At 41.0% G+C, this 16,461-nt stretch overlaps 1 protein-coding gene across 1 annotated transcript; it reads right to left on the reverse strand.

Annotated features, from left to right (window-relative positions):
• Positions 1-7,761: 7,761 nt before the first annotated feature.
• Positions 7,762-8,829, reverse strand: LOC308078874 (uncharacterized protein; the record flags this gene model as incomplete). The annotated part of the gene is made up of 4 exons (XM_080420217.1): positions 7,762-7,769; positions 7,922-8,053; positions 8,357-8,461; positions 8,733-8,829. 4 exons carry the CDS (start codon positions 8,827-8,829, stop codon positions 7,762-7,764), a joined length of 342 nt encoding a protein of 113 aa, XP_080276343.1.
• Between the last annotated feature and the right edge of the window lie 7,632 nt (positions 8,830-16,461).

The raw sequence follows: 16,461 nt of genomic DNA on the forward strand, positions 1-16,461 counted from the left end.
TTGTGAGCTTGTAGAAAGGTTATTTTTGGAAAAGAGATTTGGTGTAGAGGGTAAAACAGAGTGGACCTAGGGACCCCGGTCAATAATGTAGTGTTTAAAACACTTCATACACTACAGTAATAAAGCCTGTAGGTGTGGGTAAAAGCTTTGCTTTGTTGACCTCTTGTGGTAGAAATGTTGTATATTCAAGGAGACAAAACGGTGGGGAATCTGCTTTGCTCTATCATTGCCAACAATTCCCTGAAAGCACACTACCAGAGGATACATTACCTAATAGGATGCAAGAATGTTCCAATTGCTTCCATTTTCAACACCGTTTATGTTGTATCAGGCCCATCCTAAATTATGTCATGCTGCTCCTTAATTGGAGGAATTTCCACAATTATCCCTTTCCTTTCTGATAAAACTGATCAACTTACTCTCTAAGTTGTATATCTATATAAATCATTAGTCATACTGTATATCACTCCCCAGCCATTTATCCTGTTTAATTGAAAGTTTCGCCACTATAAATCAACTCACTGTTGTACTTGCTGCATGTGATAAACCTTGAACTCTCTGCCATCACCTATATGTATGAATATCCTCCTGTATGTTCTTTTAGCCTGAGGAGCTATTTTAACCAGTGGGGCTCTGTTTTCACCAATCACAGAGACATTGGGCTCTGGGGGCAGGTTTTCCAAAATGTTCTCAGCCATGTTTGTAGTCCTTTTCTCACTAGTGTAGTTTTCCTAAATCTGAAGGAGGCACGCAACTACGTATATTGCACTGTATTGCACGGAATTTGGAACGCAGACATTATGTTTGTGTGGCATTTTTGCCCTGAGCCCTCATTAATGTCAGTGTAATCGTTGAACATGTGTTTAAATGTCATGGTGATATTTCTGAGTTGAGGTCAGAACTTCATTTATCCTTTCATAGAATCATATTGAGAGAGACAGAAAGTGACAAGACAACAGTACTGGAATAATAAGATTGTCAAGTAAACTTCCTTAAATACTTCCACTGCTCAGTTTACAAGTTCATAAATGTGTATAGGTTATTAAGGAATAATTGTAACAATAAACGTTTTTTGTAATATATGCACTTATTGTACAATACAGCTGTGGTGACATTGCAGGTAGTGAGATTATTGTACTTAAAGCCTCAACAGTGTGACAATAATACAAAATATGAGATCAAGAAGCCACAATAAAAGCAAAATAATTAAAACACTACTGGGTGCTATTAATACAGTGCCTGGGGAGCAGTTAGGGTTTTTTGTCTTGCTCAGGGAAACTTCAACACATAGACTGAGCGAGCAGAGGGTTTAACTATAGCCCCATTACGAACCTCTCACTCCGCTATACAGCTCCGAGATGAGGTTCCACTAAGATGTCTACCGGAATCGGTGGAACACAGGCAAAGGGTCTGTGGATTACCTTTTTCGCCACATCGTATCCAAAAACTCATGGTAGTCCCCAAATTCTACAGATGTTTGAGGATGTTCCGGAACCCTAACTTTTTAGACCTGGGTGAAACAACCGCTTAAATCGCTTATTTAATCAGCCTGTGGCCATGTTTCCCATTCAACCCGAAAGAACCCCTTACGTCAGGTTCGTATTAATGTGATTACAGCAATTTGATTTTCTCAGTTTCATTAATAATGAATACAGTTAACTTCACAAAGCAGGACACTACGCTGCAGTTTAATCAACAAAGTTAAGAGAAGCTGTATCTTTTCACAGATCCAGACTCTTTTATCTGAACAGAACGCATTATACCATTCTCCATGCCAGTTCTCGTACATGCATTCACAGTCCATGACATCATTGCAACCAGGCTGTCACCTGTACCAGTCCCTGCAGAGTAAACAACATGATGGATATTTTAACCACATCCACTCTGTCACTTACGTACGATGACTTTAATAGAATTACAGTAGAAAACTTGTAAAATGTCTCACTGTGTTGTCAGTGGAGTTCTATCCACCCGAGACCAATCCATGACTCTTCAGGTTTTGGTAATCCTCCGATGAATACCTGATCATTTGTACAGGATTGAACCATTATATAATTTTCTCCAATACCTAGATACACACACACGCACGCACGCACGCACGCACGCACGCACACACACACACACACACACACACACACACACACACACACACACACACACACACACACACACACACACACACACACACACACACACACACACACACTCACTCACTCACTCACTCACTCATGACCAAATTATTTGCAAAGGACAAAGAAAGCTCGATGTTATTCTTATTTATGTGCATATCTTGTCAACCACTTTATCATACTTTGCAAATGCATGCAATAATACACAAAAGACTACAGTAGAAAAAAGGGGGAAATTAGATTAAAAAGAGAAGTCAAACAAAAATGTGGGTTAAAACTGTGGTGGCCTTTATAGTTGCTACAGCTAGAAAATGTCATGCAACAAAACCTTGAGTGAGTGATGTGGTAGTTTAGTGACATGGAATACTCACAGTGCACGACCAGGCCTATGATCACACCCAGCAGCATAAGACACAACATCCCCAGACACACAGCAACAACTCTGAGAGGACTTCTCACTGTTTTAGAGTGCTGTCCTGAAACAGAAAGTACAGCTAGTGTGCTGCGAAGAAAAATAAAAAAAGCCCCACTAGATAGGCCTACATCCAAACAGACCAAAGTGCTATTATTGTGCACATCAAAGGAATAACACTGAAGGATAAACACTTGTTACGTTTTGTGCTGCAAGAAAATCAGTTTTTGTACAATACATTATTTCCACTTTGAAACAGAGAAATCCACTTGAAAACGATTCACAACTTTGTCAAAGTCACCCTGAGTCTGTCTTCCTGCTGCGTTGTCCCTCATGTCCTCCTGTGGTCCAGGGGCGATGTCATCCACACTCTCATAGATGTCCACCACTCTCCTCTTTCTCTCCCCTCTCCTCCAACTGTCCACTGTCCTCAATGTCCCATGTCTGTCCACTTTGTTCATCCCCCTCTCTCACCGTTGTCACGTATGGCTCGTCATAAATATGTGTAGACATCTTACAAGGGTGAAAGTAAGTAACTATTGACTTCAAGTACTAACTATGTTGTATATTCTTCTCCGGTATTGATCAGCTATATCAAAAATAATCAATAATGTATGCAGTGTTTAAAACAAGTCTTGCTACAGTAATAAAGTCTGCAGGTGTGTCCAAACTGTGCTTTGTTGTATATTCAAGGAGACAAAACTGTGTGGAGTTTCCCAACACTTCCCTAAAAGCGCAGTACCACAGGATACATTACCTAATAGGATGCAAGGATGTTCCAATTGCCTCCATTTTCAACACTGTTGATGTTGCATCAGGCCCATCCTAAATTATTTCATGCTGCTCCTTAATTGGAGGAATTTCCACAATTATCCCTTTCCTTTCTGATAAAACTGATCAACTTACTCTCTAAGTTGTATCTCTATATAAATCATCAGTCATACTGTATATCACTCCCCAGCCATTTATCCTGTTAAAATGAAAGTTTCACCACTATAAATCAACTCACTGTTGCACTTGCTGCATGCGATAAACCTTGAACTCTCTGCCATCACCTATATGTATGAATATCCTCCTGTATGTTCTTTTAGCCTGAGGAGCTATTTTAACCAGTGGAGCTCTGTTTTCACCAATCACAGAGACATTGGGCTCTGGGGGCAGGTTTTCCAAAATGTCCTCCAGCCATGTGTAGTCCTTTTCTCACTGTATAGTTTTCCTAAATCTGAGGCAGGCACGCAACTACGTATATTGCACTGTAGTTGATAATCTATGCATATATTTCATCAAATCTTAGTTATGTTCTTAGTTGTTCTTGTGAAACAGTGTTTTTCTTATTCACTATACTGTATCTATATCACTCTGTTAAGACAATATATAACACCAACACATTATAAATATGACCACAATACCCCATAGTTACAATTGTAAGTAAGTCAGGATGATTGGCAGAGGTTGGATATGGATGGATATGAAGACAGTACAGACCAGTATTGTTACAAATACCTTTTGTATAAAAAACTAAAACAAATATGTTTATATCAATTTAGGGCATTTAGACAAGTTTATTACTTCCTCTTGATAATGACTCACAAAGCAAGTGTTGCACAGCAACAACCCAACATGTTACATTTCACAAGTTTATGTGTCAATGTTCATCTTGTTATTTGGTCTTCTTTATTTGGTTGTTAATCATTCAGGCTCCTAAGATGCTTCTGTAACAAATAATCCCAAAAGCTAAGTTACATTCACATCGCCTCCCTGATACAGATGTGTCAACATTGCAGGCAGTGAAATTAATGCACTTAAAGCCTCCTCCACAGTGTTCAACAATAAAACAAGAAACATGTAAAAAAACGAAATAGCAATAAACAGTATTTAATATAATATAAAACACAGTAAAAGAAAGAAACTTTGAATTTAATTGCATCTATACAGCCATAGATTGTGACCTGGGGTTTGTCTGTCAGAAGTCCAGGATTCAGTTTCACAGGGAGGTGTTGAATCCTGGGTCTCTGAACTTGGTGATTGATTGATTGATTGATTGAATATTTTATTAGGCAAAAAAATGTAAAACAGCGCAATTACATTTAAAATACTTTGACTAAAAGGTCCGTCCAAAAAAGTCCTTGCGGTCTTGTTTCCATTGAGGTCCTTGGTATTCAATTCATAGTCATATATTGCACCAAACAGTTGAAATATCAACACAAAAAAAAATATGTAAAAAAAAAAATGCAGCAAAGAAATAACATGTACAAACCAAAAAATGTAGAAAAACAATAACACTATATGTACAAACAATGAGGGGGGGGGGGGGGCTGCGTCTTTCTGACGGGAAATGGTACAACCTCCTCTTTTGGCCTCCTGAAAGGTGAATTTTTCCGGGCTGTTTTAAATGAGCCCAGCGAACTGCATTTTTGCTGTAGAAGGAGCAACATTTGCTCATGTTTGTTTTATGGGTGGGTGGTACCAGATCGTTGTTAACGCTCCCTCTAGTTTTGTGACTGTGGGTGTCGCTAACTTTTTGGAGGTATTTACTCAGATATGCGGGTATAGGGGGCATTTTGGGCAATTTTCATTTACAATTTTGAAAACCAATCCCATTTTTTGTTGTTTAACCCTGTCTTCTACCGGGCTGGCAAAATGAGAGAAAGGTGGGTCATGGGCCAAATAGTCAAAAGATTATTGAATGTATTGTATTACAGTACATTTTTTACTTATGTAAAATGAAATGTTACAGTTTTTTTAAAGACTGTTTAACTTCACAAAGTAGAACTCTAAGCTGCAGTGTCGTCAATGAAGTTAAATGGGTATTTCACTTTAAAACACATTTTAACGCCTACTCTGGATTTTGTGTTCTCCCCAGACTTGATTCAATGTTTTGATATTTGATATTCATTGTATCAGACACGTAACCTTCCTTGACAAACCCATTGTAACTTCAAACACTCCATTTTAACCATGTTCGAGAGCATCACTTCTCACAGATCCAGGTTTTTTATCTGAACATTTTGAATTATACCATAGTCCATCACTTTGCCAGTAATATGCACAGTCCCCATATCCATACGTACTACGAGGCCATCCACTTTTCCAGTACCTGCAGAGTAAACAACAATATATTTTTAACCACATCCACTCACTCACTCACATACAGTGACTCATAGATAGAAATACAATAGAGAAAGTTGTAAATTGTCTCACAATGTTGTCTGTGGTGAGCGAACCACCCATGACCATTTGCTCCCAGTCTTTTTCAGACCAATCCAAGCTTCCTTTGATGAAGGTACTTCACATCCATGCTTTAGTATTCCAATTAATTCCTGATCATTGGTACATGAACATAAACATAAATTCAGGTTTCACTATAATCACAGAATTACATCACATGCTGGAGACCCACGCACGCACGCACGCACGCACGCACGCACGCACGCACGCACGCACGCACGCACACGCACACGCACACGCACACGCACACACACACACGCACACGCACACACACGCACGCACACGCACATACACTGACCTGTTTTTCTTTACTGTTAATTATCACCAGATCTGCTCCCTTCTTCCAACATTCTGTTTTGCTTTCCTCCCAAGTTTTCTCTTCTGTAGATCTGTAGTAACAGCGGTCTCCAAACTTCATCCATCCATCGGGACACGACTTGACTAAACATCAAACAGAGTTACACAGATGGAATTTAATGCACTGATAATTGTAACAGTCTAGTAGTCAAATACAAAACCTGAGTAAGAAATTACCTGAGTTATAGAATTACGTCATTTGGTCTATTACCCAAATAACTCTGCGGCAAACCCTAGAATAAAGACTTACTTCATCTTTATAGCATTTTTGTTATTTACTGTATATGGTTAAATAGGCCTTTTTTTATTTATTTGTCCTGAACTATATTTATTAAGGATTAAGGGCTTAGATTGCACCTGAGTATTAGACTTCTGTCCGGTTGATTAGTGGTATTTCCATACAATATAATGTGAAGCACCTGATGTCAGACTGAACAATCACTCTCACTGTCTCAGTGAGAGTGATTGTTCTGGTGAACTTAAAAGAGAACTTGTTAAAAGAGGCTGCTAAGTTTCCACACAGGAGGATTCAGAGACACATGGAAGTGAAGTGTGGGATCGACACTGTGGAGCAGAGACATTCTGCTCAATGGAACGATATAGTGGTGTGAGTGAGTGGATTCAGAGAACACAGAGACAAACTCTAGTTTACCCTAACTGTTTGTTGTTTAATTTACATCTCAACTTTGTGTGTCCAAACCAGAGAGGAGGCAACAATGACCACAGTATTGCCTTTTCTTTTTAAATACTTTGAACAAAGATGGAGCTATACCTGACCCATCTTTTTTGATGTCAGCATACAAAACAAAAACAGCCCCTTTTAAAATAATACATTCAGTATTGTACTAGGTACTGTATAAACAAATGTAAACAAAATAAACTATGTTTTTAATGGGCTGGTGAAGGATTAGTGCACCAGAGCTCAATTACATTAAGCATGTTCATAAAGTGTTTTACGCTACAGAAGTGTCATATCTGGGGCAATAAATGTACCAATCGCCATGGTGATTTATTTTACAATATACGTTTGCATGCATTGTTCCTTTTTATCTAGTTCCACTGGGGCTGGGACTGACTGGGGCGATGTCGGTGTAAATTAATTGTCATGTTTGACATGTTTTGACATCTTTAGGTTCGTAATGCGAACCTGAACCGAAAGACAGTTCAGTTCTAATACAGTGTGTGTATTGTTACACCACTAATAAATAAATAAACTAAATTAATAAATACATTAATTAATTAATTGGTTAATGAATTAAACCAACTCTGTACATTCAAGCAAAGAAATGTGCTGCTTCGTGCCATTTTATCAGCTTGCCAGCCATTACCAGGATGTATTAATGCTTTCCCTAAACCTCTTTGTCTCTGTCTCTCTCGCTCTCTTGCTGATGGAGCTCTGGTCTGACATCACACACAACAGAAACCGTTGACTACCAACTGTGATTTGCGAGTACATCCCTGAGTAATTCAATAACAATACACAAATATATTCCTAAAGAAAAAATTTAACCTCACGCACCTGCTTTAAGCTGTTTTACTTCACTCGTTAACTGGTTATTTTTCAGCATCAGGTTCTTGTTGGAGGTGTTTAACTGATTTCTCTCCAGAATCACGTTGTTGTAGGAGGTGTTTAATTCATTTCTCTTCAGGGTCAGGTTGATGTAGTCGTTCTTTAATTGATTTCTCTCCAGGGTCAGGTTGGTGTAGTCGTTCTTTAATTGATTTCTCTCCAGGGTCAGGTTGGTGTAGTCGTTCTTTAATTGATTTCTCTCCAGGGTCAGGTTGGTGTAGTCGCTCTTTAATTGATTTCTCTCCAGGGTCAGGTTGGTGTAGTCGCTCTTTAATAGATTTCTCTCCTGGGTCAGGTTGGTGTAGTCAGTATTTAGCTGGTCCCCCTTCAGGGTCAGGTGGTTAATGACTGAATTATCTGCAAAGGATAAATATCTTGGTGATAAACACAGTTGTTGCCGCTGTTCATGAGGAGGTCAAACATCGGTGTGGAAAGATAGCTTTTTAAAGTGCACAACTTGTTAACACCACTTTATTCATTATACTTTGCACATGCATGCAATACTACACAAAACACTCTACAGTAGAAACAATACGAATTTGAAAATAAGTCAAATCAAGGTTTGGGTTAATACTGGGGTGACGTTTATTAGTAACAAAATATCAGGAAACAAAATCTCTGAGTGAGTGATGTGGTATTTTAGTGACATGGAATACTCACAGTGCACGACCAGGCCTGTGATCACACCCAGCAGCATAAGACACAGCGTCCCCAGACTCCCAGTAACAACTCTGAGAGGCCATCTCACTGTTTTAGAGTGCTGTCCTGTAACAGAAAATACAGCTATTAGATGTGCAGCGACAGAGAGAGAAAGAAGACTACACAAAGCCCTGCTACGTAGCTACACCAGCTGGACCAAGGTGCTTTGAACTGACCAAGTCTCTCTAATACTTCTACACATCAAATAAATGATGAGGGTTTACACTTGTTAAATGTTGTGCTACAAGAAAATCTGAATGAAATCTAAATAATCTTTTCCTGGAGCCTTGTTTTTGTACAGTAAAGTATTTTTCCACTTTGAAAACTAGAAACTCACCCTGAGTCTGTCTTCCTGCTGCGTTGTCCCTCATGTCCTCCTGTGGTCCAGGGGCAACATCCACGCTCTCATAGATGTCCACCACTCTCTCCTCCATCTCTCCTCTGTCCTCAGTGTCCCCTCTCTGTCCTCTGTCTCGAGTGTGCGTGCACAGTTTCGCAGCGACCGGGCCAACGGTGCCTGAGATTAGCTGCTCACAGACAGATGGACGGACGGACACACGGACACACACACGGACGGACGGACAGGGGGTAACCTTGCATTCATGATTTGAGGCATTTTGTTCCAAAAAAAAGTAGCACTATACCAACGTTTTGGCCAAAGCTCAGTATTTAACCCATTAAAGTAATTTTTGATTTTAGCTATATATGTGGGTGTGTCACAATTTAAAAAAAAAACATATACAAGCTCATAGAGCGTCACTTCATGCCATGCTATGTGCTTGTAGATCTGCTATTTTGGAAAAATCGTGAATTTCTTTGTAAATCTTTGAATATATAATTATTTTCAAAGCAAACATTTTTTATTCAAATCTTTCCTTTGGGGGTCCCTGGAAAAATAGATTCTGAAATGGGGGTCTGCGGCCAAATACATATCATTTTGGGGATCATTGACATGAAAAGGTTTGAGCACCACTGATATAGCGACATACTTCTTCAGAAACTGGATTTAGAAGAATGTGTAGAATCAGCCTCAGGTCTTAATGGGTTAATAAAGCGACACTCCTGTATCACATGTTGACCTCTATGAATAAAACCGCGTAGAATATCAACACAGGGCGACTTGGCACATCAAGCACATACAGTACTATAACTATAGTGTTGCCCATAATTCAACATCTACTGAAACAACACACTGGTGAAGAAAGCTGACTCTGGGGGCTAATGCTGATGGTTTGGAGGTGGTGCCGTGCTTGAGGAGGAAGCTGGAAGCTATCATGGCCAACACATCCCACCCCCTCCAGAGGGAGATAGTGGGGTGAATGATGAGGTAATGACAGATTCATCCTCCCAGGAGAACAATGGACTCGGCCTGTCCTTCGTGCCGGTAGCCATGAGGTTATACAACGAAGCACATGGTCGCTCTGCTCAGCCCATGGCGCACAACCAGATACGGTACGGATATTAGTAGCTGGGCTCTAGTAGGCTGGGTCAAGACAGGATCACACTAGAAAAAGTGCTCCTCGGAGCACAGGTCTCCGCCAGGTTAGGTAGGTTATTGTGGCCTCCTGGTGGCGCTATAATAGGCCAATGTGAAAAGGGTGCCCGTTTCTTCTTGGGCCTTTCACGGCAATCGGACCTTGCATTCATGATTTGAGGCATTTTGTTCCAAAAATGTGTTTTGCTAAATTATACCTGCTGGTGGCGCTATAACAGGCCAATGTGAAAAGGGTGGCATTTCTTCCTCGGCCTAGCCCTAGTGCAATGTGCGTGTGAAATTGCATGGAAAGCACAAGCTGCGTTCATGATTTCCTGCAAATTTTGGAAGCCAAGCTTAGCCAATGAGGATGGAATATGGAAAATCGGACAGATCCGTGTTGATCACATGACTATGGAGATATTGTGTACCGATTTGCATGACGTTTGGATAAAATCTGTAGGAGTAAATGGGTTTTGCACAAATCGGCCTCCTGGTGGCGCTATAACAGGCCCATGTGAAAAATTTGGGACAGAGGTTCTGAATTGGCATCCAGGGAGTGTGCGTGCACAGTTTCGCAGCGACCGGGCCAACGGTGCCTGAGATTAGCTGCTCACAGACAGATGGACGGACGGACACACGGACACACACACGGACGGACGGACAGGGGGTAAAACATACTCTCTCGCCATGCCTTTCGGCCTGGCGGAGACAATAATTCTGGATTTTAGCCAAATCCAGGTTTGACAAAGTCTGCTAAAGGTAGACACCTCCTTTGGCTCTGAGGCGTCTCGGGCGCCATTTTGGAGAAGGCAAGCTTCCTGACTACTGGCCTTTTCCGGGACATCTGAATCTAGTTGTATAAAAAAATAACGGGATATTTTAATACAACTAGATTCTGACAAGTCCCGAAAAGACACGCTGTGATTGGCCAGTAGTCAGGAAGCTTGCCTTCTCCAAAATGGTGCCAAAGATACAGGTCACTCCAATAGAGACACATGGGAACTACAAATTTCACGCCCACAATTGAGACAGTGCACCCACGCGAGGTCCGTTAGAACGATGTACTGCAGCTGTCACTGCAATTCCTATGAGAAGAATATGAGAGTTAGCCTACTTTTAAAATGATCCTACATGAACTGGAGAGAATATAGAGTTGAATAAAAATATGTTTCCAAATGTATAGAGTGTTTTTATCAACATATCTTCTTGTTTTCTTAATAGTTGATGTGTTTCACATTTAATTTGCCACTTTAATGGGTTACCCATAATGTTAACACAGCAGAGAGGAGACGACAGACAGACAAGTGGTCGCATTTCAGTGACATCTTTACAAGCACCGAGCGCCGACTTTGAATTCTCATCCCAATCCTGACTGACTTTATTCATGTCTATATATATATATTTTTAGAACTTACAAAATATTTCTTTATTAAGTCAGAGCTGTCCAATTCCAAAGTATAACTTTGTATGGGCAGCATCACATCCGACCCCCTGACCCTCAACACCGGAGCACCCCAGGGATGCGTGCTGAGCCCTCTCCTCTACTCCCTGTACACGTATGACTGCATAGCCACACATGTCTCCAACACCATCATAAAGTACGCGGATGACACGACAGTGATAGGCCGAATCGTCAACAACGACGAGTCTGACTATAGAGAGGAGATCAACTCACTGGCACTGCCGGGAGAACAACCTCTCTCTTAACGTCGACAAGACCAAAGAACTGATCGTGGACTTCAGGAGGCCGCGGAGAGACCATGCGCCCATCCTCATCGACGGAGCTGCAGTGGAAAGGGTCAGCGAGTTCAAGTTCCTCGGAGTACACATCGAGGAGGACCTCAAATGGGAGACGCACACCACACACGTGAGGAAAAAGGCTCAGCAGCGACTGTACTGGCTCCGCCGCCTGAAGAAGCTCGGAGTAGGACATCGCATCCTCAGGCTGTATTACAACAGTTCTGTTGAAGGCATCCTAACAGGCTGTGTCACGGCCTGGTACGGGAACTGCACTGCCCGAGAAAAGATCAGCCTACAGCGAGTAGTGCGATCGGCAGAGCGGATAATGGGAATCGAGCTCCCAGCGCTCCAGGAACTGTACAAAATGCGGTGCGTGGTCAAAGCCAAGCGCATCATCAAGGACAAGCACCACCCAAGTCACAGACTGTTCAAACCCCTACAACGACCGCGACCGGGCAAGGGGCTCTACCGCAGTATCAAGAGTTCCACCACCAGGTACTGGTGCAGTTTTAATCCGGCTGCTGTCAGGATGCTGAATGAGGCATAAGCCTTGTTCAGCAGCCTGACAGCAGGCGGTGCAAAACTTTTCTGGCTCTTCCTGAACACACCTGTGGATTATACCAGGGACAATGACTTGGACTTAGCTCCCCCTCGGACACACCTGTGGACTACACCAGGTACAAATTACTTTTTTGTTGCACTCCCTCATGGAGCTACTTGCGGATTATACTAGGGTCAGTCCACCCTAGGTGGACACGCACTGACCTTTTGCACCTTAATCCCATGTATAACGCACTGATGTTTTTTTGTCTTTTTATTGTGCTCTTTTTTCTCTAAGCACCTTAACTCTTTGACTGCCAGAGTATTTTCATAAAGTACTCCCCCAGTGCCAGCAATTTTCGTGTTTTTTTATTTTTATATTTTGAATTTTTCTCATGAAAATAATTTAAGGACACATAATGTAAAGACCCAGCACAAATCCGCCACTAGAGCGCAGCACATGACAGCTTTGATCATGTCGTTGGGTCTCTCTCACCCTTCTTCATAGATTAGACAAGGAAAAACATGAAAACGGATGTGACGTCCCCCCCATTGTTTTGATCGCCGAAAATTACGTTGTGATATACGACGGCGATGACTGATCGTCACCCAGACCATAGATTATAGAAGAGAAACTGTCCGTTTGTCCGTCATACCGTGTGAAAGACCGTTTATTTACCTATTTTGGACGAAAATGACTGGGGAAAAGAATCAAAAACCGGAAACGGAATCCAGGTCATGAAACCGGATGCAGATGTCCGTGAAGTAAGTGGAACTCGAGAATAACATTGAATATTAAGCAGCATAGCGCAATCAGAGATTAAACAATGAACGCGCGTCCAGCGCGTCGAGCGCGTCGACGGCCAACTGGACAAAGTAGCACTTGACGCGTTATCGCGTCGTCCGCAGTCAAAGAGTTAACGTCCATATGTATATCATGCACAGTATAAGTATAACATGCACAGTATACATACATTGCTGCTATGCTCAGGCACCTTAGTTTTTTATTATCTCAGGTACTTTGTAAATATGTAGATAACTTGTCTGGCCTTCTGTTGCTCTCTTGTTTTGATCTCCTTCCCACTTGCCCCCCACCCCTCTTCTTCTCCCCCCCCCCACCTCTTCTTTCTATGGAAATTAACGTTGCGATGGGAACGATGTACAAAAACGAATTTCACCCACTTTTTTACCTTGTAAACCTGTGATGTGACAATAAAACTGATTCTGATTCTAACACAAAATACTGGTTGACTAAATGCAGATAATGACGGCTAGCAGAGAGTGGAAGGAGACAGAACTTAGCAAACACAGAAGGTCAGAAAATAACTTTAATTGATTTCAGAAAGAAAAAACTGTGATAAAAACGTTTGATACAAACCTAAAAAGTGTCTTAACACCTTTGAGAAGTGTTTGGTCAGACTTAGGAGCAGCACCTGCCTGGTTTGTGCTTGTGCTTGCACAGACCAAGTGTTTTGGTGAGTTGAAAACAAATGCATTGACCACTGCACTAAATATTTGTGTTTGCACTTTTAGATGCAAACGTTTTGTATTATTTGAGTACAAGTGTATTGTGTACATTTTTGATGGTGAAGTGTCGAGATTTATTCATGGTAAAAACGAATTGTTTGATCACGGCAGCTTAGCTGGGCAGCCAGCTGACAGCAATCAGTCATCAATTTGGGTCTAGTTGTCCACTGCAGCTAGTGTTAATTGGCCCACAGTACCTGAAGCACTTTGTTGATCTGGGTCATTGATAGTGATTTATTTTCTTTATGATCTGTTATACAGGTCAGGTTTTTTGTCTTTGTTGGAAAACAGAGAAGATATTTCTTGGAGATACAAGATGGCGAGCTAGGAGGCCCACGGACACTGATTCAAGGAACTCTCCCTCTACATGCCAGTGCAAGCCAAGGGTCCACTTTTGCACGGTCAGAGCACTGAGTAACTCACTGCCGGAGCGGTAGGAGTGTTGGAGTATAATTTTGATTATTTTTATTTTTGGACTGAACTAATTAAGGCACACCTTGAACTGATAAAAGACAGTATTCAAGTGCCACAACGTTCTTTTGGGATTTAGACTCAATTGAACTGACAAAGGACTGAGTCATGGTGTCAAGATACACTTCATTTTTTATACAGATTTTTTTTTTTCAAACTGAAGTATAACATTTTGTTTTATTTTGTTTTCATGATATTCCATGTTGTGATTTAACCCTCGTAGGGTCTTCGTGTTTTAGTCACACCCAGGGCCTTCGGGTCACTTTGACTGGGTGAAAATTTTCATTTTCATTAAAATGAAATTTTTCATTTTCATATCACATGTTTAGTACAGTAAATAAGGCAAATAGAAGAAGTTTCATAGAGAACAAAAATGTTTTACATACTTTTAATTCATGTTGAAAATGTTAAACCGGGTCAAAAGGACCCGAGGACCCTACGAGGGTTAAGGTATAATGTTCATTTCCTCGATTTTTGAAAACGGCTACTTAACTCTACCCGTGAAATTTGATAATCAAATTCCAGTTATAATTTAACCTTTGGAGAAAGGGAAAGAAAGAGTTAACACAAGACATAGTTGAACAAAATAGAGACAAAATAGGAATAAACTATTTAAAACTAAAATCAGTTTATAAACTTGAATCTAAACTAGTGATATAAAATAGAAAAACTAGATTATTTCTTAATTAGGTTCAAAAGAAACAAAAAGGGAAAGTGAGCAATACTTTAAGGATACCTGCAGCATTTTCTATTTGATTTATTCGGTTTAAAGGGCATTGTCATTGTGTGTTGTATGTATGTGACAAAGGTGAAACGGGGGTTTCTTAAAACTTTTGTAAATGTTTTTATTGGTGCTTAATGTATAATTAATTGCTCATTTAACCACCATCTTATTATTTTTGTACAACCGTTTTGCACTGTATTGGGTTACAATTGTTTTCCCCCGGTCCCTTGGTTCACTCATTGAGAGACATTCAGTGGCAGAGAGGTGGTCACGAGGTCCCGCCCAAGGCCACGGTCATGGCCAATGTCCCCAGACATTATGTCACCACGGACAAATGAAGGAAGAGAGAGGTGTGGTTGTGACAGGTATAAAAGAGGAGGCGGGACAGTTGAAAGAAGAGGCAGAGCCCAGAGAGAAGGAGGGTCAGACGGAGAGAGGCAGCAGAGGAGGAGGTTGTATGAGAGCCTCGGAATGAAGTGAGGGAACTTGAGCGAGTTACACCAGCCACCAAGCAGTTGGAAGCCGAGGTGTACCTATCTATGAGCCAAGAGGGAGGAACGATCGAACCGAAGGGGAGGAAGAGAGAGCGAGACCAGACCATAAACAGAGGACCATACGAACCGAGACCAGACCATAAAAGGAGCGCTGAGACGGAGAGTGGTGATAAACGTTGCATACGCAACCTACTCAGCGCCAGGTGTAAAAGCCTGGCCTGTCAGTAAGTACCGATCCATGCAACGTTCATCCTTGTATAACCACCAACTGTGAAAACGCGCATGTACTTTACCAATGCACAGTGAACTGGTCATAGTTTCTATCATTGCAGAAGGAGAGAAGAAGAAAAGAAGACAAAGACGACTGGCATAAACCCTCTTCCTACTTACCCCCATATATGGACATGCAGCATTTCCCCCTGAAACGAAACGTGTTGAGTATCTCAAAGCACTTTATTGGCACAGCACTTTTCTTATGAAGTATTGTTGCACAGAAACCCCTGCTAATTGCAAACCTGTTGACCAAGCCCTGCGTAATTTGCACAACTTTATAATTCATTTTATAGTTGTTGTGTAAATTACTTTGTTGTGTTTTAGTTAGGTTTTATTAGTATAGTGTTATTTTGATTGTTTTTAAGGCACAGAAGCCACTGTATTAGGGACCAATAAATATACTTACCTTTTTGATACATTTTGCATCCGTGTCCAGTTTCTCAAGGGAATTTTCTAAAGTGTGTGTTCTCAAAACCAAAGTATTGAAACTTACCAGTAACTCGAACCTGTGAAAGCCTGTAGAAGTAAAGGTGTATTTAAAGGGGACTCTCCTCTATAAAAAAAGTGGCGTAGTCGACAAACTAAACAATATTCAGACTGCAACTCACAATAATTACGCACCCAGCACTTTACTGTGCATTGATATTTTATTGTTGTGAGTTTGATATTGAATTATTTATTAAAGGACAAATAGAGTGTGCAATACCTCAAGATAATTGCAAGTCAAATGTGATACAATTACGGCCTTGTTCACATGTACTTTGTCTAAATTCCAAGTGAAATTTGCCCGCTATTGTATTTTAAAGGAAGTGGGCTCTGG

Source organism: Gymnoscopelus braueri, assembly GCF_963280865.1.
Source record: "Gymnoscopelus braueri genome assembly, chromosome: 22".
In the NCBI taxonomy this organism is placed as follows: domain Eukaryota; kingdom Metazoa; phylum Chordata; class Actinopteri; order Myctophiformes; family Myctophidae; genus Gymnoscopelus; species Gymnoscopelus braueri.